At 35.1% G+C, this 26,220-nt stretch overlaps 1 protein-coding gene across 1 annotated transcript; it reads right to left on the bottom strand.

Moving 5' to 3' along the window:
* Positions 1-1,376: 1,376 nt before the first annotated feature.
* Positions 1,377-25,756, bottom strand: C9H4orf17 (chromosome 9 C4orf17 homolog). Its single transcript, XM_020181009.2, has 8 exons — positions 25,624-25,756; positions 18,105-18,335; positions 15,860-15,924; positions 10,494-10,637; positions 5,934-6,015; positions 4,157-4,364; positions 3,151-3,194; positions 1,377-1,711 (listed from the first exon to the last, which is right to left on the bottom strand). The coding sequence occupies exons 1-8, from the start codon at positions 25,754-25,756 to the stop codon at positions 1,518-1,520; spliced, it is 1,101 nt and encodes a 366-aa protein (XP_020036598.2). The 3' UTR covers positions 1,377-1,517.
* Positions 25,757-26,220: the final 464 nt, after the last annotated feature.

Here is a 26,220-nt window from a genome sequence, read left to right as displayed (position 1 = left end):
GCTAAAAAATAAACTTGGGTGGACGAGATAAAAGCCTTCCATCTAGAACTTGAAAATATGTTTTCTCAAGTCATGGATGAAAGAAGAAATCAATTCTGAATTTGTAGAATATTTAGAAATTAGAAATAAAAATACGTTTCAGACCTACACATCTTGTTAATGTTTGACTAGAGGAAAATTACATTGTGTTAAAAACATGCTAAAATAAAGGCCAGGCATTGTGGCTCACACCTGTAATTGCAGCTTCAGAGGTTAGGAGGATTGCAGTTCCAGGCCAGCCCCTGCAAAAAGTGAGTGAGGACCCCCCCCCCCCTGCCAATCTCAACAAATAAGCCAGGCATGGTGGTATGCATCTGTAATCACAGCTATATAGGAAGCTACAGTAGGAGGATGGAGGTCTGAGATTGGCCTGGGGTAAAACCTCAAGACCCTATCTGAAAAACAACTTAAAAAACAGAAAAGGGCTGGGGGTGTGTCTCAGGTGGTAGAGCACCTGCCTAGCAAGTACAAGGACTGGAGTTTAAACCTAGTACTGCAAAAAACAAATACAAGCAAACAAAACAAAAAATGCTAAATAATATTCAAGACAATAGGATAACAACAGATCTAAAGAAATAGGAAAATTATTGAACATACAAATAAATCCAGGATCCAAGTGTTTGAAAATGAACAAAGTCATTAGTTAACTAAATCAAGAAAAAAATATAAAAATGAGATTTCAGAATAAACTTCAGGAAATTTAGAATTATTACAAGACAAACCTTAGTTCTTAGTTTTTCATTTGGTGAAGGAAACTGACAATTCTTTATGAAAATGCAAAACTCCGAAATTGACACCCCCCAAAAAAAAACACAGAAACTATAAACTGAACATTTCACCAGAAGAAATAAAATTATAAAGGGCTACCACCCATAAAATCTACATTATCTGCTGGGTGAATTTTAATCAAATTTTCAAGGAAAAAGAATCTGCCATGGTATGGCAACTTCTCTATAACAAAGACAAGGAGAAAGAGTCTTCTACATTAGTCTCATGATTTAGCATGTTACTGATATGTATTGGTAGCATCTAGTGGTTAAGCACGTAGGTTCCGGTCATACCTGGAGCCATTCACTAAACCTGTGTAATTGTCCAGCAAAATCCTATTTTTCTCCCCATTAAAATACAACTGTAACTGAAATAAGTTTACTCCAGAGTTTTTATCAGCTTCCCTTTCAGCTAGGACAGCTCTCAGACATGGAATGAGACTAGAAGTGCTATTTGCCATTCTAAGGCTAATTTTAAGCATATGTACTGCAGTTAAATAGACATACTTCTTTTACATAAAGTATAAAATTACAAATAGAAATATTGTCTCTATTAATATTTATTTGTAGCATTATATACAGGTGTTTTGAGATGTACATGTGCCACCATAAAGAGGACCATCTGATTCTTTGAAAAAATCATTTGATGTTGTAAAATGTGAAGCTCATATTTGTGAAAGAATTAGTATGGTATACAATTTCTACCTGTGGTTATGTTAAAGGATAAAATGCACTTTGAGGAGAGGGACTGTATCCTTGTGGGCTACTTATTATTGACATTGGCTTTTCTGATCTGCTGTCCTCACTATTGGGCCTGAGAGGAGACTTTGATTTGTTGAAATATTCTGTAACAGGTATTTTCGTCTTGTTTCTTCTTATCAAGAATTCGGGCCTGTGCTCAGCCCCTGAAATAGAAAAAATCTAAATAAGACCGTAATTGAGACATTGAATAAAGCTTCTGCCTTGTTTTGGTAGAAAATGATACAGAAAAAAACTATATGAATCTTAGTGAATTCAAAACACCCAAAATTCATGAAAGAATCTATTCACATGTTTCTTACTGTGTGCTCATTTTTAAGGAGTGATTTGTTCTATAACATGCAGGACATGTTTTTTTCACTCTTAGAAGCAAAAATGATTTTGGTGGGAATGATTTGGAGTCAGTGATGGGTAAGCAGGTTGGGCAAGAATTGGTCCAGCAAGAGAAGGAGAAAGATCTGCAGTCCTGACAGATAAAACGAGAATATACGGCAGGCTAAAACAAATTAACAACTGTACTTATAAGACTTTTCTAAAGTCTACGTGGGTCTCCCAAACATGAATAGGATTTGGAGAAGATGCTGGATCTCAACATAGGACCATGATTTGGGGGATTCTTACACAAAAAAGTTCTGTGTAGGCAGGGTAAAATGTATGTAGGGCCTTCAAGTGAGACATATAGTTGAATAGAAACCATCATTTTCCTAATTTTATAGTCCTAGGGTGAGGAGTTTGGTAGGAAAGACCAAAAACTTTGGACTTCCTTGAAGTCAGAGGAAGACCATGTTTTTCATTTTTAAACTCCACCAATTATTGTCTTTTAGCACATAGAGCTGCTTTGGGATTTAGTAAATCCCCGTGGAAATTGCTAGAGTCTAGAGTGACCCCAAGGAGCTCTCATTGATTAACATATCATTACTATATAAGGGGGACTTGGAGAACTCGGGCAGATTTTTGTTTGAGGCTTGTAGATATACTTGGCAATTGTTGTATAGTCATTATTGCTATGCTTGCTTAAAAGGTAGAAGTTGTCAAACCTACAAGAATGCTTCAGTTGGACTATTTGGGGCCAACGCAGGACTTTCCACAGTTACTGACTCTTAGTTCAAATTATATGCTGGTGTTGGGCCTCTGGTGGGGCACACTACTCCTCTGTTGTATTTCAGCAGTCTCACAGGGCACCTACTTGTGGCTGGCTGCCATTTTACTCTTCTTCCAGTGAAATCATTTACTTCCATGACAGCTAAGATGTGAAGAACCAAAGCTCTGAGATCACTGTCCTTTGTATGTCAATGCAGACTTTCCCTTTTCATCGAATTGGCATGACTACATCTATAGCTCTTATTGTCTCGCTGTCTTATTTTTGTCCCTGATGAGACACTTTGCCTTTCCAAACCCAAAAAAAAATGTCAAATTTATCTTTAAGAGAAATTCAGCAGATTCTTTCCCCAAAGAGTTGAGATGAAAATCACTCTTGTATTTTGCTGATTTGTTTCTAAAAGCAGAGATCTATGCCCCTAAGGCGTTAGTCTGTCTTACTGGTTTCCTTATAATGACTCAGTAATTATCACAAACTGTACTTAACCTTGTAGTACTTCTCTATTTCCTTCAGATCCTTGACTTGACACCCTAAATCAGTTGGAGAAAGAAAAACATGAATTTCACAGATAGAAATTAAACTACAAGCTCAATGTATGTCTATCTTAAATATGCTATCCTAAGTCTTTGTTTTTAGTGAATATAGTATTAAATTACCAATGAAAAGTTCTCACTTTGAGTAAATATCTAATTATATCATATGCTAGTCACTAAGGTAGAGAGACTAACTCTTACTATCTCCTAGTTTCTGATTTTATGGAAACTTTCTGGTAGAGACAAATTTAAAAATAAAATTCTTTGTATTAATAATTTTTAAGATGACATATTGTTTTTTGAATACTCACTTTCTCTGACCTTAAGCTTTGCTCAATTTTTCATTTTAAACAAGATTATCTTCCAACTTACTGCACATTCTTTAAACGTTATACATAAATATGCATATTTCTGCTCTTATTGAATTACATAATTTAAGAAAAATTTCTTCTGAAATAATTTTCAGTTTCCTTAATGATTATTTTTCTCTCTGGTAGTCCCCAGGAATATGTCAGAGAAAACTAACTGGAGTAATTTATTTTTATTATCATTGTTCTACACATTAAAAAAAGATCATACCTGTATGATATTTAACAAAATATACATAATGATAGCAATACAATTTGTTTATCTTTATGGTTTCTATTTTCAGTTAAGATTTAAAAAACTGTCATATACTTTCTTAGATGTCTACTCTTATTTTTCCCTTAGTGGGAAGAGAATCTTTCTCAAAAGATTAAGTATAATGAAGACATAGCCCTGCCAAAATGTTCAGTAGAACTGAGAACAAGTCTTACATTACATTTATAAAAAATAAAGAATACCTGTGTGTGTATAAAATCAATCATTTCCTGGATAGAATTGGGACTTAAAAACCTCAGTGTGTTTAGCATTTTGAATGATAAGACAATTCCAAATCTTCATGTAATTGGTCTTAGAGGGACCATTATAGCTACTACCTGGGTAGTTGATTTCCTTCGCTAGCTCTAGTATGCACTCTTGACTTTACAGGTGAATTTTGGGGTGATTTGACTGTGGGTGGTGATTTAACTGTTGATGGCCTCCCATTCTCTGTTGCTGATTCCACTGAGGTGTTTCTTCTGCGGTGAGTCAACAAGTTTATCTCTGCCAGCTCAGAATGAACCAAAGCTGAGACCCACTCTTTTTCTGATTAAAAAAAAAAAAAAAGAAAAGGTTGTAATTTAATTCTCATGTTGGTTAGAAACGCAGGACTAGTTCTTTTATCTATCACCACAGTGTGAAAGGCTAGAAAGCCATTTTCTGGGTAGGTACTAATGTGTGAGTACACATTTCTACAAAAAAGCTTCAACCTAGTTCTGTTGACCTGTGCTACTGTAGAGTCCAGATAGTTAAATCACTGAGGTACTTGTGTTCTCCACCTTTAACATATCTTAATTATATATGGAGATATTTCCATTCACGAATATATGTACTTTGATCAAATTCACTCCCTCCATTACTCTTTCTTACCTTCCCTAACCTTCTTTAAAAAGTTTTAAATAGGCTTCATTATCCTATTTTCATACATGTATATGAAGTACTTCCATCACTCACCACCTCTTTCACTCTTTCCCCTCCTGCTGGTTCCCACCTCCAGCACTCTTGTTTTACACTTAAATGGCAGTGAAATAGTTTTAAAATACAAGTACAAACCCAGCCTTATTGGCTGCTGCTAAAAATATAAGGATACCTATACAACACAAGGATATTTGTACAAAAATAACAAGCATAATATGATCCCATTAAAATATAGGTAGTTAAATAACATATACTATAACCATGTCTAGAAAGATTACATGAAAATAAACACTGAAATGATATCTATATAATTTTATTGATTATTCCTGTTCTTTCTCATATTTTGCTCTTCTGGTTCGACTGTTTGTTTCTTCCCAAAGTAAGCATTTATTACTTTGGAATTTATTAAATGTTGCATTCTTAAAAAGGAAAAAAAAACTTGATAATGGCTCTTTCCAAGTACTTCTCAATTTCCTGCAAAGTAGACTTGAGTTTCTGGGGTAAGGTACTATTTCCTAAATACTCTCCATTTTAAAACATCAACCTGTCCCTAACACATTGGTACTTATGCTAACTAATGAAATGATTTTCAAAAGGTAGTCCCCATCCTAATATTAGCAGCAGCATCTGGGAGCCCATGAGAAATGTAGATTCTCTGGCCCCACCCCAGAGGTTTTACCCAAGATGAATGATCAGCTAAGGTTTGAGAATAGATGCTGCGTGCCACTTAAGATTGTCCTGCCTGGGAATGGAGAATGGCAAAGGTGGCAGAGACATGACCAAGTTGATGGCTTTGGTTGAAATTGCAGAGCTCTTAGTTTGAATTTTAGAAACAGACTCTGTGTTCAGGATTCACAGGCAGGCCAGAGAATGTACTTAGGGAGAGCCCTGGATGTGTGGAATTTAGAGGAAAAGCACAAACCAGCACCAGCTGAGAACAAAATCTCCCCTGCAAACCAGTGTTTCATTGTCATCCTAGTGAGGTCAATTTGAGGCATACTGTATTTTGGATTTGTTGAATGACCAACATGCATGCAGGTGGGCTATCCAAGACTGCAATGATTCTGGTACTGAAACACTGGGGAAATAATATTGTGTGTACAAATCCAATGTGTAAAACTTCAGATAATGAGCATACTCCCAATTTCTGACAATAACCTGAGCACAAATGACTGCAAATGTTTATCTTAATCTCACCTGTTGTACTGGCATGGAGCAGCCATTGTAGAACTTCTCCTAGAGAATCAGTATGTAAAATTTCACAGAGCTTTGCCAGGATCTGACAGAGAACATTAGAGTTACATATTGAGAAAGTAAATGGTACAACACTAATAAGATTTCCTTTGTCTTCCTTCAGAATCGAATCTCTCTAAATGTCATTCTATACATGATGCTCAATTAAGGCAATTGGGATTTTCATTTGGGGGCCAGATTTCAAACAGTAGGTGGAAGAATCTTAGCAAAAACATCACTAGTAGAAGTAGCAGTTTAGGTTTGCAATGTTCTGTTTTTCTTGTGTCTATTCTGTTCCAACACCTTCTGGTAGGAGCAATTCACTTGTTTTGGGAAATCAGTTCTTTACCATTGCACCATGGGGTTTTAATGGGAATCTGCTAGTCACAGAATTGGCCTTATTACAGTATAGATACTTTGAACCCAAGCTATCGGAAACTAAACTCATATGTCTCTTCCTATAATCTGCTTCAAACTTGTTCTTTCTGATTGTCCTGTCTCTGTGAACATGGACAGCATACAGTGAATTGTTCAAGCCAGATCCTGGGATTCATCCTGGGCAAGTCCCTTGCACTTTTCTACAAATACTGCCAACCAAAAGGTTCAGTAAATTCTACCTTCTAAATATTTCTCACACCTCTCTATTTCTTTTTAATCCCTACTGTCTTGATACAATGTAAAGCAACATCAATTCTTACTTGAGGTACTAAAACACACTTTCTCCTAGTCTCTCTGCTGGAAATTGTAAGTTATTATTAATTCAACAAATACTTGTGTCAGCCATTGATCTAGATGCTAGAGATATTGAAGTGCAGTCAAAGGGCTGGAAAATCAACTGTCTATATTGAACTCTGTGGTAGCATTAAGATTTCTGTCTTCAATAATGCCATATCCTACAAGACAGCAAGTTAAAAGTGCTCTTAATTTTATAGTAAGTCAACCACCATAGCAATAACAGAAAAAGAACCCTATGGGATTTTCTAGGCTACTCTGCCTCTATGTTTTTATGTTTTAAAAGATCAGTATTGTGATTGTACATTACTACTAGCATCTTCTAACTCATAGAACATTCATTCGTTGGTCAACTACATCGTAGAGAGTATAATTGTTCTTTTAGTGAGAGGAAGTATAACACGTCTTCATGGAAACCTCCTGCATTCTCTTTGTTATGGGTACGTAAGCAAACCCATAATGGACCATAATAGCTTGCCCTCTCTCAAGGTAAATATTTGTTTGTACAGTTTGGGACAGGGACACCTAAGCCTGTAAACCTAGCTTCTGAGCGTCAGGGAAACTATAGAGCTTTCAAAAGTGTCCCAATTCAGTCTGGATCATGTCTGGAGAAAGGAAAAAATATCCAATGAATAGATTTTCTCTGTGATTCTATACTTTGAAGTCATTACAGTCATTCATCAGAATACCTTTAAAACCTTTTCTTCTATGATATCAAGATTCCTAAGAGCAGAGACATCTTAAATCTTCAAGGTAGCCCCATGTTTTTTTTCCCCCCATAGAAGTAACTGGATACTATGTATGTATGGAATTCCCTGAGTTGTCATAGCTGGCAAAAAACTCACAGCACACTACTAACAAGGTAGAATTGAAAAGTCATCTTCTAACCCCAGAGAATGGATTATTAGCATCAGAAATGTCCACTACTATTTAGCAAAGAGTTTTAGGACGCTATTCTTGGTGCCAAATATAAAAGTTGTCCTTTTGTCATCCCGTCTTTGTAAGACTTCCCTATTCTCACTCAAATTCTCCAGAATAGTTCCTGAGCGTGAGTTCTGAGTGTCTGTCCTGAACATATTTCATAAAGTGGCAGAATGTATCATTGACATCCTCCTGTTTTATTGGCATTATTTTATAATGACAGATTGGTGTAGTCTAAGGATGAGGGCAAATTTTAATAGATGTAGGAATTTCTTAATCAGACCTGAAATTGCTCACACTATGAGGAGGCTCTCTAGCCACTTCACCTTTTAGATTAGAAATCAAAGCCAAGGATCCACTTTCAGTTTGTATGTACTATGGCTTAAAGGAGTACAAAGAACATGGTTTAGCATCTCTTTAAAAATATCTTTTCCCTCACAAGTCATAAGGTTAGGTCTGGCACAAATTAGTGACTTAATCTCTGGAAAGAAGGGCTTGGAAGGATGGGGAAAATAAATTGGTGGTGATGAAGACATTGCCAAAAGACAACATTACCCAAACCAGTACTGGGATTGGAGATTTGTGTGATTGCAAACTTAGATCTAAAACACAATACTCTCAGATCAAAGAAACCTGGTTTTGCCAAGTTCTGGAATAGCAGACTTCTATCCCTATGAACTGTCTAATGTTGTGTATTCACATTTACCCATGAAAAAATATGGTAGGTCATTTATTGGTTGGTTATTTAATAATCAAAATGGAGGAGTTTTCATAAACTCTGAACATCAGTATTAAAATAAACAATTCAGAATATGTTTACTAATTGCCAACCTCTAGCAATTGAAAAGGCTAAAGCAATGCCTTTACTACAAGTTACCTTGTCTATCAATCTCTATCTTTTACTTTTGCATGGGTTTGAGTGTTCCATTTGCTACTTGTTTTTTTCCCTTTCTATTTTTGTTCCCTTTTTTCTTTGCCTCCTTTTTAGGTCAATCAAGCATTTTTTTAGTATCCCACTTTATCTTCTCAATTGACATTTTAGCTACACTTTTTGGTGGGGATTAAAATGTACAACTTTAACTTATCATAGTGTTCCTTGAATTAACATTATACAACCTTGTGTATAATTTAAGAATATTATGATATATTTCCATTTCCTCCCACCTAGACATTAAGTTATTGTTGTTATGCATTTTACTTTGGTTTCGTTTTTATAACTATACTTATCTTCCTTTTAAATCATCTTCACTTCTGAAATGACAGTATTTCTGTTCTTTGGATACTTAAAAATGTCATTCCATGGCCATAGTTTGCAAGTTCCTAGTGAGAAGTCAGAAGTCATTTTTATCATTATGGGCAGTGCATTTTCTTTCTCTTGTTGCTTTCTCTTTGGATTTTAGCAATTGGATTATAATGTGCCTATATGATTTCCTTTGTCTTTATTTATTTTTGCGTTTTTGTGTCTTCTTGTTTTTTTTAAAGTTTCTATCAAATTTGAAAAAATGTTAGCTTTTCTTCAAATAATTTTAATGCTCTAATCTGTCTTTCCTTTTTTTATGAGACTTTAATTACAGATGTAGAAGAACAGTCATTATACTCTCACAGGTTGTTATGGTCTTTTTCTATTTATAGTCCTTTTGCTTTATTTTGACAGGTTACTATTGCTCTATCTTTAAGTTACTGATGTTTTGTTCTGTAGTGTCAAATGTGATGCTAAGCACTATTATGAAATTTTGGTTCTATTATGGTTTCTATTTGATTTCACTATTATGAAATATTATATTTCTCAATTCTATAATTTTCTCTTGGTTCTCTTTCTTATAAATTTTATCTCTCTTGTTAGATTCCCCATGCTCATTCATGTCCATTTTTGTTCCTATAAATCCTTGAAAATATTTTGACTCCATTTATAGCCTTTCCTGCTAATTTCAATATGTGTCATTTCTGTGTCTGTTAGTATTAACTCTTTTTTATCTTCTAGTTATAGCTTAGAAAGTCCTATTCCTTACATGTCTACTAAGTTTTTGTTATGTGATATGTTTTATATATACATAGTGTGAAGAGTCTATTTTTCTTGTCTTCCCTTGAAGAGTATTGAGCTTTGTTCTGAAAGATTGTTAATATATTGGCAAGTGAGTTTGATCTGTTTAAACTTGATCTTGGGATATGAGAATTTGGGTTTAGAGTATTCCAAACTGTAGGGCTAAAATAACTCATTTCTTAAGTTGTGACTTTTCTGGGTCTCATCTGAATTCCTGGAGCATTAGGCAAGTCTCTCTACTCTGGCATGTGTGAACTCCAGCCACACTAAGCTGTGTTACCTCCCATTAACTCTCTTCTACCGGGTTTCAGAATCTCACCTTATGCATGGAAACTTAATATTGGGCCAAAGACTCAGTAGGACTCTGTACAGACCTCTCAAGCTCATTCTCTACATCAAATTCTCTTCTTCATTTGCTTACTTTGCAAATTTCAGCCACCTCAGTAACCTCAAACTCTAAACTCTCTTTTCTTTACCTAGTAAAGCTACTATCCTCTGTTTGGGCTCTGTTTCTCTGTGCCATGATTGGAAATGAGCCCCAGACAGAAGTCTGAGTTGAATGTGGATATCACCCTAATTATTTCTCTGCTGCCAAATACCTGAAAACAGTTTATTTATACATTTTGCCAATTTATGTAGGGTGGTTTACAATAGGAGGCTAAATCTTAAACCTAATTTATCATTCTGTAAACAGAGTCATTTACCTGAAACTTTACTGTTCCCTCTACCCCCAAATCATGACTAGTGATATGTTTGTTCATTGCATTGTTCTGCTTTTTGGTTTGTTAATGCTGTTCCCAAGTTATGTATTTAGTATTCCTGCCTCTTACTTTTATTTCCTGATCCAGATAATTTGGTATGCAAACAGTGTTCTCTTTGACATGAGTCTTGGGGCTCATCACCTCTGAAGAACTGGAGCCAGCAGTAGAGGACGCCTTTGGAGGTGATGGTGACTTTTTGGCCTTAAAATCCTCCTAAATCAAAGGTTTGATATAGTCAGTATGCATTTTTCCCTTATATTTTATATGCAAATTATTTGTAAAATTAATGAGAAACCTTGTAGCTTAATAAGAGAGGTCTTTGGGTCTACGGATATACCACCCTGAATGTGCCCAATTTTGTCGATCTCAGAACTAAACAGGGGCAGATGTGGTTAGTACTTGGGAAAGATCAACAAAAGCAAAAAGTGGTTAGTTTCAATCATCCTTTAAGCTCCAGCAAACATTTATATTTGGAGACAAAGCAAATGGTGATGGAATATTCACTTTTGGTGAGATCACTTAAAGTTCTTGATTAAACACCAAGTAATGTAATGTGTAACCTTTATTTATATGATAGCTCTAGACAACAACTAACTCTGACACATGAGATTTGCTATTGAGTTGGGAAGTTTTTGCTTTTATGGCCAGGAAAAAACAAGTGAGTGGTTTTACGCTTTGTTTGTCACTTTACTATGTGAGCTGCTGCTCCTTGCTCTGCTAAGTGGCAGCTGAGCACTGGAGAGTTAGAAAGACAAAATAAATTTTCTTCCTTGATTACTGGAAGAGGAAGTAGTGCTGGTGGGTAAATACACTGTTTGCAACTTAAACAATGAAAACGAAGATTATGGGAAATTTTAAGTTCAGGAAGTGTTATACAAAGCCTTAGATCCATGCACCTGTTCCAGGAAAGGCTTTTTAACACCTTCAAATGGACAGACATATAAAGACACACAGAGGCTAATGACAAAACCAGTCAACAACCTGGGACTGTGATGACTGGAACTGATAGATTGACATTTAGTGGCAATAAAGCTTTATTGTATTTAAAGGCATTCTTTTTAAAAAATTCATTGTGTAGATTTACTGGGGAGATGGTAATATACCCTTTTTATTCAACCCTCCCATTGAATATAACTAAATAATCAAATTAAAAATTAAAAAAATAAAAGATAGGCCAGGCATAGTGGCACACACCTGGAATCCCTTGGAAGGCAGAGACAGAAGGATGAAGGATTTAAGGCCGCCTAGGACTACATAGTGAGTTAGAGGCCAGTCTGAGAAGCCAAGGGCTGGAGATCTAGCTCAGCGGCAGAATAGTTCCTGGATTTGACCCCCAACACCACAAAAAATTAAAACTAAATAAGTAAAAGTAAAAGAATAAGAGCAAATAAAATAGTAAGGGATTAACAGGTCAAATTGAAATGGAATTAAGAAGCCAGAAGTGTATCTGTGAAGTTTCCATTTTTGGCCTGAAATAATTATATGATAATGAAAAATGAGAGTGAAAAAAAAGCCACCCAAGAACTACACCCTCAAGTTGAAGGTGACCTAGAATACAACAGTTCTTGAACAAGTACAGTACAAGATTAAGATTTGAACTTGGTTTAAGTTGGTCTAAGCTGGTAGTGCCAATGGGTTCCTCAAAAGACAAACACAAATTCTCTAAATGAAAGCCCATTCATCATGGGCTTTAGAGTCCTTTAAATAATTGTTTCACACATAATGTCCAGCAATTTAATCATAAGTCAGAGGAGAAAGTCTAATGAGAAGTAGAAAATATTTTGAACATTATTGTAATAAATATGTTGATAGCAAAATTTGTGAAAGCAGCTAAAGCATTCTTCAGAATAGAATTTATAGCTTTAAAGTACACATACTAAAAAATAATTTACAAAAAATGAGGTGTGTGGCTAGAAAGACAAAATTGTTAAAATCAAAAATTAACAAAATAAAAAAGAATATATAACATAAAGGATCAAAAAAAATCACAGAAATTAGATTTTGATACATCACTAAAATTGATAAACTTCTGTTAAAGGTAAGCATGAAAACAAAGGCATTATTATGCAAAATAATACCTACTATGCAAAAGGGTGCTTCTTACAGATCATGAAGATTTTTTTAAGAAATATAAGGATATTATATAGAACTTTGTCAATAAATCCAACCATTTAGACAAAAAAAAGTTGTAGAAAAAAGACTATATTATCAAAATTGATTCAAGAAGAAATGGAAAATACAAAGAGTTCTATTGCACAATAGGTTTTGAAGCAAAGAATGTTATCAGCGATAAGGGCTATAATTTCATATTGATCAAAAGGTCATTTCATCAAAAGGACATAACAAACCTAAATAATTATACTAATCAAAGGCTTCAAAATACACAATTAAAAACTGACAGAAATAGTAAGAGAAATACAGGAATCCGCAGTTATAGTCAGAAATGCCAAACACTTCTCTCAGTAGATAACTGAAAAAGAAGACAGCCAATCAGTAAGATTATAGGAGACTTGGGAAACAGTATAAGCCGACTTGACCTAATTAATACTACATTTCGTCCAACAACAGCAGAGTGAAAATTCTTTTCATGGGCATAGGAAAAATTTATTAAGGTAAATCATACTCTGGGTTATATAAAAAGTATCAACAAATTTTAAAAGTTTCAAACATACTAAGTATGTTTTTGGACCACAATGGAGTTAAATTGAAAATCAATAACGTAATGATATCTGGAAATCACAAAACACTTGGAAATTTTAAAAAACATAATTTTAAGTAACCCATGAATCAAAGAAGAAATTAAAAAGGAAATTAAGAAAAATTTTGAATTGAATGAAAATGAAAACTCAATATAGTAAAATTTGGGATTATAGCCAAAATAGGAAAATTTTATAAGAAAAGTATAATAATGCATACTTATATTAGAAAGGAAAAATATGTCAAATCAATGGTTCCAGCTTTTAGTATAAAGATAAAATTATTGAAATAGGAAGAGAAAAACAAAACAAGAGAATTAAAGAAATAAAATACTGATTATTTTAAAACAATTAAACTTATAAACATTTAACTAGACATATCAAGAGAAAAAGAAGACAAATCACCAATATCAGAAATGAGAAAATAAACACTTGTACAGCTTATAAAATCATGAAAAAGGATACTTTACAAACAACTATATATCAGTAAATTCAACAAGGCAGAAAAAATGGACAAATTCCTTGGAAAGCACAAATGGCCAAAGCCCCCTAAAGAAGAAACAGACAACCCAATATATACCTGTCTGCATGTGTGTATAATTTTTCTAAACCCAAAATAGCATGCTTACTGTGAACATCTAGAAAAATACATAGAAAGGTATGATTCCATGAAATTATGATGGATTTCCTGGACATATTTTTCATTGTAGGTTTTATGCACAAGGTAATAAATTTGTGCATGAAAAAATAAACTGATTTTATCTATGAAAAAATAAATTGATTTTGTAGCCAAAAAACTCTGAAAGAAAACTCCAGGCTGAGATGGCTTCACTCAAGAATTCTGGCAAACTTTAAAAGAAAAATAAAATCAATTCTACATAAAAACTTCCAGAATGCTAAAGAAGAGTTCCTAACTTTTTCCAGTATGCCAACATTATACGGGTACTAAACCAGAAAAAAATATTATAAGAAAATAAGGATGCTGAACAATATTTCATAAAATACAGTATATAAAAGGATAACACATTATGGCCAAGTGGAGTTTTTACCAGGAATGCAAGGTTGATTTAACTTTGAAAGTTAACATTTGAAAGTCAATATGTTTAACACTAAAAAGAAAAATCATGTGATCATGTCAAGTACAGAAAAGCATTTGAAGCCAGGCACTGGTGGCTCACCCCTGTAATCCTAGCTACTCAGGAGGCAGAAGATCAGGAGGATCAAGGTTCAAAGCCAGCCCCAGCAAAGAGTTTGAAAGATCCTATCCTGAAAAAAACCTATCACAAAAAGTGCTGATGGAGTGACTAAGTGTTAGAGTGGTCCCTGAGTTTGAACCCCAGTGTAGCAAAAAAAAAAAAAAAAAAGCATTTAACAAAATATATCCTCCATTTTTAATAAAGCTCTAAAACTGGAGAGGAACTTCCTTAGCTACATGAAGGAAATCTGTCTATGACTAAAGTAAATAAACAGTTCCAGGTGAAAGTCTAAATGCTTTTACCTATGATCAGGTGTAAGGTAGGAATGTCTATTCTGACTGTTCTGTTTAACATCCTACTGGAGGTTCATCCATTGCAGTAAGGCACAATGGAGACAAGAAGCATGCAGATTGGCAACTATATTAGAAAAATTATAAATTGGGGCCTTATAAAAATTATTAATTTTTTGTTTTTTCAAAAGACACAACAAAAAACAAGGCTTTTTTGAAATATAAACATGGCAAAAAGATTTACATCTAGAATATATGAAGAACTTTTACAATATCATTATAAAAAGGTTAAAGTCCAATTTCAAAAGTAGGTGAAAGACTTGAAAATATTCTTCCCACAAGAAACTACACAAATGACAATAATATGAAAAGATGCCAAGCTCATTAGTCATTACAAAAATGAAAATTAAAGCCGCAATAAGATACCACTACAAACCCGCTAAATTAGCTAAAGTTGAAAAGACTAGCCGTACTAATTTTTTAGAGAATGTGGAGAAAAGAAACTCGTATGTATTGCTGGTGGGAATATAAAATGGTACAGCCACCTTAGAAAAAAATGCTTAAGAATTTAAACCTACAGCTACTGTAAGAGTCATTCCACTTCTAGGTATTATTCAAGGAAAAACAATGAACATATCCATACAAAGAGTTGTATGGACATGTTCATATTAGCTTTGTAAAAAATTAGAAACAACCCAGTGTGCTTCAATAGTTGAATGGATTAACAGCTTGTGGGAGAATGATACAAATAAATACTACTCAGCAACGAAGAAAGAATGAGCTACTGATGTACATGACCACATGGATGAATGTTAAAATAATCATGCTGAATTAAGGAAACCAGATTTTAAAAGAGAACTCATTGTTTGAGTTCATTTATGTAAAAATAAAAAATCCGAATCTAAATCCCAGTCCCATCAAAATTAAAATCAATAAAATTAAAACATTCACATTATCTTTAGAGATAAAAAGCAGATAAATATTTGTATTGTTCCAAGCCAGGGCATGAGGACACTTTGGGGACTGACAGATATATAAATTCTCTTGCTTTTGGTGCTGGTTTCCCAGATGTGTATATGAATTTATCAAAACTCTGCAAATTGTATTTTGAATATGTGCATTTTATATTATGTTAATTATATTTTAATGATGCTACACAGATATTGTGAAACATGACTTTTCAGAAAGATATGCAAAGGTGAGGGAAATCGAAGTCAAACTAAACAGATAGCTGACAATAGTTGTTTCTTTACCTTTTTAAATACTAAGGGATTTTCACTGGAAGTTTTGTAGCATTCATTGATTTTTCTACATGGTTCTGAAATGAAATGGGGAAAAATATATTTAAATTAATCTATAAAGGAATTTCTATTCTATGACATATGTGTCAGTTGCTGAAATAGATTGGAGTGTATCTTAATATAAATTAAGATCAACTCAGGGATGTGCTTATAAATATTAAGAAACTTGGAGATAGAATTACATGATAATAACATAAAAAGTATATATTTGTATTAGAACTAATTATCTTCACACTATAATATATAAAAACATACTGCAAGCTTTCTTAGTCCAGTCAAATTGATTTAAAAAGTGCATAGCTCACTATAAGATATGTTTTTCTTATTTTCATATCTGATTTTAAGTGTTTGCTCTGAAGATAGATTTTTGCTGAGTTATACTTTATTATTTATTTTCTGTCTTATTTTATCAGCCTTTTAGCCCTACCCTTAATCAGTCATCTAACTAACTCCACCTAAACTACCCCAAAACCACTCAAAGTTTTACTTAATTTACTTTATATTAATTTTAAGATATATCCTGTGTAAGTGATATCATCCCTTTTATCAAAGCCGATACCACAATTTTAAAAGATGAAAAGATTTTGTTTGTAATTCCAATAACAACTAAACTCATTCATTGTAGCTGAAGAGAGATAGAAAAATAAACTTTAAAGTTACCTGTCTCTAAGTAATGAAAACACAGTTATGGGTGGTGAGGATATTATGTTAATGTCTACTTGTGGAAAATAGAAACTACTCTATTTTAAGCAGAATGTAAATAATATGAAGAAGCAAGAATGTTTAATTTAGTGTTGGAAGTACTGGGCTGTGAACTCTGGTCTTGATATTCACAAATCATTACCAGACATCTTGGGCCTGATCCACTATGGGTGACCCAGGTTTTACCACACTCAGAAGGAAGTGGGGTCAGGAGGCCACTGCCAATTTAATTGTTGCAACCACATCCACGAGGGTAAAGATCAGGTACTGGAATGCTGCTGCAATCACAAAGTCACAGTATCTGCTGAGTTTGCCTGCTGATACCCATAAATCCAGAATCTGAGCACTGGGGTGTTGTAGCAAGATAACCTCTATCTCCAGGCAGGCTTGATAACAGAAAGCAACCAAAAAAGTGACCTTAGTCCCTTAGTCCCTCCCATAACTATCCTATAAATCTTAGGTGGCAACACATTCCACGAAGAGACTGTCTTGCAAATGTAATTTTTGTTCCTAGGTTCTACAGGATAAGAAGGGACTCCAAATAGAAGGTGGACAGAGTGGGCTTAGACTCTTCATTGCCAATAGAAGGGAGGGAGGAGAAGGTCTGGAAAGGATAAAATGTGTTGACAAGTGTGAAGACCTGAGAATAGCATGTGCCAGGTAGTAAGTAGTCTGTAAGTAATCTCTTTTACTGTCTTTAGCAAGAAATATATTTTACTACATTATTCCAAAATAGTTTTCATATACCCTGATAGTTTTACTAATACAGAAATTATATGTGGAAGGTGAAAGAGAACTGGATTTAATTTTTTGTTGTTGTTGTTGAATCTGGGGTTTGAACTTTGAGTGTGGTGCTTGCAAAGCAGACACTCTATCGCTTGACTCACACCTCTAGTCCTGGATTTAATTTTTAACATGCAGAATTCCTTCCTTTCTTGTATTTTTCATGGCCCTATGGATTTTGCAACACTTTACTTTTGATAATGTTTGGTGACTTCAATAAGCATTAATTAATGCAGTGAAATGTCTATTAAGGTCCAGGCTCTGTGCAGGGGGACCTGGGGACAAAACAACAGTGGCAAAAACATGGAAGACAGCGGCACCAGGGTGTGACCTTAAGGAGACAAGTATCCCCTGAAAGATGTAAACATGAAATCCCATCCCTACTGTATTTTTTGGACCCACTTTTTTGTCTGACTTGGTTTCCTATCAGTGTTGGCTAGACAGTAATATCTAGTTTGTCTGAACTAGTTTTGATAGGGATTAGAGACTATTATCACACAAAATATGTCTTGACACAATAATAATAACAGTAGTAATATTTGTTATGATGAGAAGAGTAAATATTTTTCTGCAATCAATAGCCTATTTTATAGTGAAAATATTTCATGGCTCTTTAAAAATCACTGTAGTTCTTTTACCAATCACATCTATTTCTACACCAATTATTTGTAGACAGCCTAAGGAAATGTTCCATCTGTTGAGAAAAACTCACCAGAATGAGGCCGTGGAGGCATTTTGACACTGTGTGGGGCTGACAACACTCTTTTGACAGGACTCTGGGTACGCCTATCCTTTGGACACCCCTCGGTGGCGCTGGGTGTTTTACTGCATTTGGCAAGTGGTGTTTCATTTTTTTCTGAGTCGTTATACTGGACGACACCAGCCAATGTTCTGACTGCATTCTCATCGTCATTCACAGTACAGATTGGAGTGTTATTCAAACCTGGGTGAACAAGGATGAAAAGGATCAAACGACGAGATTAACTTTTTACCAGTTTTTTCAAATTATCAACAATTTCCCAACCAAATATTGTTAAATGTGCATAAAATGTCAAACTTCAAATTGTATGAACCAGTGGTAGGTGGACATTATTAGAAAGCCAATGTAGCCAATTTTGTTGCCAATACATGCATCCTTAAAATGTTCAACCATTTTGTCAGCCTTGAGAAACAGGCTCAAATCTTTCTTTTGTTCTAGAAGTCAATCTGAGAAGATTTGCCTCTATCCCAGATAAATCTCTCACTTCCAAGTCTTGATAATGATTAAGTATGCCAGTTTTACATTTCTGAAAGCATTCAAAATGCCTAGATGTGACAAAGCTCCCTATATAAGATACACTGGTTCTGTGTGTGTGTGTGCTTGTGGACAGTAAAGGAATTTTTGCCAGTAGGGATAAAAGACAAGGTAAGGCAGATAAGGAAGGAAGGGAGGGATGGAGGGAGGAAGAAGAAAAGAAGGAAGGAGGAAAAACTTAGCATAAAAAGACTTTTATTCTCATGTCAGAGACAGCTGGGTTCATTTACTCAAGTAACAGCCATTTGCTTTTGACTCAAATACAGGATTTGGTTCAAATATTAAAGACAGTTCTCCTCTTAGCATCAATGATAAGTCGTGTTGCATTGGACAGCTGAGGAGATGTGGATGTACAGGGCACTGCTCTTTGTTATCAATGAGTTATGTGAGACAATGAGAGATGGCAACTGTGTCTCTCACTAGGTTGCCAGGCAAGCTTCTGGATAGTGCTTTTCATACCCATTCTTCCAAATCTTCCTCTAGTGTCACTAGTCTCTCCCTGCTTATCTGTCTTCTCAGATGACATATAACAGTCTTTGCTGACAACCTTGTCCGAAATGCAGTCCATTACTCTCTGTCTCCTTATGCACTTGTCACTTACCATATTATATCCCTTTGCACGTTGCTTGTGTGAGCTGCACTAGGATGTAAGCTTCATGAGAGCAGGGATTTTGTCTGTTTTGTGTGCTATCTATTCCCAGTGCTTAGAACAGTGCCTGGCAGAAAGTAGGGGCTCGTTATTGAATGAAGGGATGAATAAACAACCAAATATAAGGCTTTTACTTAGTCAAATACTGAGAACTTCACTAGTAGAAACCGTTTTTAACTAGAAATGAGAATAAAAGTTTTAGAGACATCATCACACCTGGTCATTACACCTTAAACAACTAGGTTAGTGACTGGGCCAGGTACAAAGTGACCAATTTACCTACCCCCCCCCCAAAAAAAAGAAAAGAAAAACTTAGCACACAAATAAATCAACGGAAAAGCTCTATTCTCTCTGCAATGTACTTTATGTAGTTAAAAAAAGTGTGTGGGTGTGTGTGTGTTGGAAGATTCTGCAGGAAAATATCCTACATTTAAACTTCTTTCCTTTTTGTTTTCCTTATTGGTTCTCCCTTTTTTTCATACATACACACACATGCACACACACACACACACACACACATACACACACACACCACACATTCATCTGTATCTCACACTACAATTAAAGTAATATTAAAGAATTCAGATTCCATCTATCGAGAGTTAGGAAAGAACTATTAAAAGGAGTGTATGAGTATTAAGGGTCAAATAGAATGGCATTAAAGTGGCTTCCAGTCACATGGGACCTTAAATGACTTAAAGCTTGTCAAGGAAATGTGAAATTCAATGCAGCAGTGAAGGATTGAATCACAGTCTTGGTGAGGGTTGAATAACTTCCTTGAGTATGTAGAAGGATTACATAATGGAGTTGGCTCAAGACAAACCAGCTCCCCCTATAATGAAGCATTAAGTTCCTGTTTCTGAAGTGATTATAAAGGGGGGTTGACTTTATCTGTGGTTTTTTTTTTCCCAACATGGCTGTTTCATTAGTGAATGAGGGCTCTTTAACACTGGGGACATTTAAAATTAAACAGAGATTATTAAATAAGAAAAAAAAGCATGCTATTCTTACTTGTGAGGTAAGTTTAGTAAAAACCATTGTACAGGTGTACTTAAAATGAAGATAAAGATGAGCATGGTGGTATGCACTGGTAATCCCAATACATGGGAGGCTGAGCAGGAGAATTGCAAGTTTGAGGCCAACCTGGGCTATGTAGTGAGTTTCAGGTCAGCCTGGACTGCGTTGTAGGTAATAAATTATTGGGTATATTAGATTTTCTAACAGATTAGCTTTTGACACATAGTCATTTCATAAAGTTAAGCTCTTCCTATTCTCTGTAATGGAGATCATTAATTTGTAAATTAAATGGAATTTTTTTATAGGTGTTGATCTTAACCCCAGTTATTTCCCCCTCTTTCTTTAAGGTTATTTCTTTCTATTTTCATAGACAGCGTTTTTCTGGTTTGATCCCATCATCTCTGGCCATTTCTTTTCTGTTGCCTGGATTTTCTGTGTCATGCCAAGGCTTGGATGTTTTACACTTTTTAGAATCCTATTGGGTAATTCTTTGCTTTCCTAGGCAATAGCATTATAGTTTTAACCTGTATGGTCCTGATTTTCAAATCTATCTGAAAATAGGTGAATCCTTAGGCTTCAAGTCATTACATCCATTTTTTTACTTTGCCGTTCCCTCCTGAGTATTCTACCAGCACATCAAGTACAGCATTTTTGCAATGAAGTTGATGATCTTATCTTCCACAGATATTCCTCTTCCTATATACTTAAGACTAATTGGTCGGTCCACTTTTTGCCTTGCTAGTCAAATTAAAAATCTGGCAGTGGTTCTAGTTTCTTACTCTTTTTCATAAATGTTTAAGTTCTTTTTATTCTTTCTTTTCAATGTTTATCACATATATCTTTCTTGATCAAAACTTAAGTGAAATGTATCCCTGACACCCTTCCATTGATTTGTCCACTGCTATGCTACATTTGGATATTCAGCATACTCCTGAAATCATATATAACATGTAACAGAATTGTTTCCCATATCCTTATCTCCTCCAATTAGATTGTGAGCAAAACTGATTCATGTTTAGGTCCTTGGCCCAGTGCATGTGCATGTACAAATAGAAAACTTTAAGTTGGACTTCATAAACTTATTAATGATTTAATATTTTAAGTACTTATCAATGAGAATAGCATTAGATCTCACTGACTAAGAATTTGGATGTTGGTAAAATGGATTATTAGAATTATCTTTGTGGTAAAACTATGAAGCTAGTTTGTACTATTTTTGTGCTGAGTATAGGTTCAAAGTACATGTTGACTTTCAACATAGCTAATGGTAGTCCTAATAAAGCACTTTGCCTCATCTGCTTTTCATGTACTTCCACTTACCAAGCTTTCTAGAATTGACATGAGTATCCTTGAAATATTTCCAGAGGAAATTTTCTACTCTGTTGAACATACATTTCTGTGTGAGTGTGTATTAGTATGAGTAAGGCTTTATAGTAGACACTGTATGGGATTTGAGGACATAAATATCACTCCCTCTCTTGCCAACAGTTTTATAGTGTATTATAAGTACAGAATAATTCAAAGCAGAATGTGAAATGAAATATAGAAGAGATATATATCAGGCCTTCTAGTCAGAAAAAACTATAGGCAGTTTAGTAATACTTGTTCTTTATATGAAAAGTTTCAGTTAAATATGCTTGTTTTTTGTTACTTTTTGCATGTAAGTTTTGAAAAACTCCTGGCCAAGATAATGCTATATATTACAAGAGACTTTAGGACATCCTTTTTTTTTTTTTTTATCTCCTTGGCCTTCATTTTCCTAATCTCCTTTAGGAATTTGACTCTGATGGTCACTGAGCCATTTCCTTGAATCTCGCATCCTTTTGCTGACTCTCTGTGCTTCTTACTCAGGCTTTTCCCTGTCTCTACCCTTCAGTTCACTCTTTACTTCTCTGCTCTCTTCCCCATCTCTTCACACTTAGATGACTGGATCCATCTTTTAACTTATCTGAGAATCTTTAGTGGGACTCTGCTCCTCTGCAACATTTTATAATACAACTAGAATAATTTTTTAAATGAAATCACTTGCTCAGAGACACACAACTACTAGATGTCTGTGGTAGTATATACATTCTGTTTAATTTAAAATACATCTGTGCCTGTATGATTTTTATATGGATGTAATTTAAACTCCCTTCTTTTATTTTTTTTAAAAATCAGTACTGGGGTTTGAACTCAGGTTCTCATGCTTGCTAGGCAGGCACTTTACCACTTGAGTCTTTCCTTTTATAAGAATTTGTAAGACTTTCCTTGTGGCAGCCACTCCTCAGAAAATTGAGATAAGTGTTGAACAAAACAGACACACCTACCACCTTCATGGAGCTCACAGTTTGGTGGAGGATGTCTGATATTAATCAAATAATCTTAAAAACATGTATGTAGATAGAAGCTGTAACAATTGCTATAGTGTATATTGTGATATATCCACCACCTACCTAGATCATGCCTTCAGGACTGAAGTGTTCAGCTTTCCAGCTGCTATGATTATCAGCCAGCCACTTATGGTTCAGGCTAAGGCCATCTTTGGGAATTGCTCCAACCTAAATGGCTGATGGGAGTTATGAAGCCTAGCACCTTTGAGTGGATTCACCTCTGATAGGCCATCCGAGCCACTCTACTGCCCCTTGTGGGATTAAAGAGTGTGTATAGATTGTAAGGGATAATTGTCAGTTCTACCTGGAATCTCTATCTTTCTTTCTTTTTTAAAATAGTACTAGATATTTTGTTTCATTATCCTTCCTTTATCTACCACTTCACAGCTGTGTTCAGGAGAAGAATGAGCCCATGCTCCTTGTCATGGTGATTGATTTTCTGGACCAGAGCCTTCTGAACTGTGCATGCCATTTCCCTGTCCATGAGACTTACTCAGACATGGCATGATACTTGACATGTACTGATAAAATATGAGGAAAGTTTTGATGGAATCTGCTGGGAAAGAAGCCAGTGAGGCAAGTAGAGGCAAAGCTCAAAACTTACATAGCCATGTTGTCACTATGAGAGAAGCAAGCCAGCTCTAGGATAAGGCTGACCTTGTGGAAGGCAGAGTGAGACACAAAAGAAAGTAGGTTGTTTATAACACCATTGGGCCATCAAGTAAAATATCTGAATCCCTCATTACTTCTAGACTTGAAGTTACTTGAACCAACAACCTCTTTGTTGTACAAACCAGTGTGATTCTTTTCTGTTACTTGCAACTGTAACCATCATTTCTGATTATACTCATTGGATTCGTCAAAATAAGGGTAGTGATAATATCAGCAAACACAATCTATGTGGGGTGGTGAGAGAGTTAGGCTATAGGTTGGAGTGGCTCGGGGTGAGGAAGTAAAAAACATAAGTATGAGTATCTCTTTGTTGTGAAGGAATATAAATTACTTAGCATGATATACAGAACCTATCTAAATGTGTTCTCTATTCACTTATTCCAATCCCAATTATCTCTTCTTTCTTTTCTATTTATTCCATAATAGGCATGTCTGTCATCTTCTAGCCAATGTCCTAATGTACTTTTCTTTGTTAACACTTGCTTTTCTTTACTTGTCTTGTTTATATATTGTGACATTTTATAGAATAGCTTGGAAAGCCAGGAAATCTAGCTCCTGAAGTCAGGCTTTTGCCTATATTTTTCACTCCAAGTAAATTTTTTTGAATATAAGGATGGATGGATAGATAACTGAATAAACAGATTATCAATATTCATGTCTTTAAATGCCACTTCTATATTAATGACTCCCAAGTGTACATCTGTACTGCTGACTTCTCATTCGAAATCCACACCATGTGGACTAGATCATTTTCATTCAAATGTGTGGTGTCTGTGCACATGCAGTATGTGTACCACAGTCTGACTTGAATGTGAGTTCCACAAGGGCAGGGACACTTTTTCTTCACTGTTATATTTCCTACATTTTGAATAGGAATTGCTATATATTAGAGTTAAAATAAATATCTGCTGAATGAATTAACTTTATCATCTCCCGCTTATCTTTCTTGTTTCAGCAAAAGCATCATATTTTTTAGCCATGATAACCTAGGGTGGGGATGGTGGTGAAGGTCATGTGCTCTCTTTATTTGTTATTCTTCACACTCTGTACTAATCAATTACCAGGACCTTTTGATTTTTTTCCCTACAAACTCTGTCCAGCCTTATAATTAGCCATTGCATAGCCTAGATGTGTGTGCGCATATGTTTGCACAGGTGTATCAGCCTCATAATTCTCTTTATTTTCAAGGTCTTCTCTTTTTCCAGCAAAGGATGGCTCATTTTTAATCATTCCATGAAAATCTAACTTTTTTTGTCACTTCAGGAATATGACACATTTCCATCTGCTAGGGACTCCTTATTACAGCAGTTCTTATTTAGGAGATGATGCAGGGCATTCAAATCTCAGAGACAGGTGTGAACGTCTATTGATTGAGCCCAACAGTTGAGTTTGTCATGCTACTGTGAGGGGAAAAGACCCACAAGCACCCTGTCCTAGACAAACTGACCAGTTCATTCTATTAAAGACTCAACAGTTCTGCTTGCTTTTTGTATACTTCATAACCTTAAGAAATATACCCATTAAAACATTTCTTCTCTTTTCACCCTTCTAGAACCATATATATATGTGTATATATATATATATATATATATATGTGTGTGTGTGTGTATATATATATATATATATATATATATAATGTAAAAAAATGTATAATTTTTTGTTCTTTAATCCAAGCTAAGAGGAGATATTGTCACTAATGTCTAATTTCCAAGAAATCTATTGCATAGGCAGAGGGAGGGAGGGAGGGAGGGAAGGAAGGAAGGAAGGAAGGAAGGAGAAAAAGAGATGGAAGAAATAAATGAAGGAAGGAAGAAACAAGTAAAAAAAGAGTGATGGAGAGAGAGAGGAAATATATGCTTCCCTGTGGCTGATATTTGTCCAACAGTTGCTGGCATGGCTATACAGATAGTTAAAATATTAAAATATTAAAATTGACCAATTGGTCAATTCTTTCCTGAGCTCCTTGAGTGGCCTTTATGGACCTAGCCACTTTGGCCCCTTTCCAGGTCCCTGTCTTAACAATCAAGCAACCCAAAGTTAATATCTGGCAGAGGAAGGCCTGTAGGCTCTTTAGCTCCAGTGCTGGCATCTAGTTCCAGTAGTCAGTGTCCATGCCCTACCAGTGGCTAAACATTTTGAATAGCTGCCCTATGTTTACCCACTAGAATCATCAAGTAACCCATGTGTGAGGGAAGGAGACACATCCTAGGACATTAAGTCCCCTTACCTTTGATGTGGCAAACTCTTCTGGGGTGAGGAGTGTGCCTGACTAGAAAGCAGTTTCTATTTCTAGCCATAATTTGGTTGCCTTTGATCTCAAATTTAGGAGCAGATGTTGGAGTGTTGAGGTTTGTGTCCATGGTGTTTGGTTTCTCTCTCTTCACTGTTGCCACCAAAGTTCTTAGGGTCTAACTTGATTGACCTCGCTTCCAGATGTGCTTAGACCCTGAAAGCACAACATGACAAGTGTTCTGAGGAGAAGTTCTTGACATGTTCTTATACATCAAACGTTTCTCGTCTTTTCACTGAATTGTTTCTCATTTCAAAGCAATGTGAGGCTATTTTGCTTTCAAACCAAATTTTTGTAAACATTGAGCAGAATAGGTCTGAGTAGACCATAAAAAATTTCCCCTGTAAAAATCACAGTATTTGTGAAAAAACATAAATTGTGTTTTATTTTTAGTTGCATTTAAGGTCACTTTGTTGCCTTATCAACAATAATACATTACATGATTATCATCAGTTTCAATATAGTAAATTAAAATTATGGATCTAAAATATAATACCCACAAATGTGCTTTACATTAAATTAGCCTTTAATGAG

This window comes from Castor canadensis, chromosome 9 (genome assembly GCF_047511655.1).
Source record: "Castor canadensis chromosome 9, mCasCan1.hap1v2, whole genome shotgun sequence".
NCBI classification, from domain to species: domain Eukaryota; kingdom Metazoa; phylum Chordata; class Mammalia; order Rodentia; family Castoridae; genus Castor; species Castor canadensis.
This window is presented reverse-complemented; position numbering and strand designations above follow the sequence as displayed.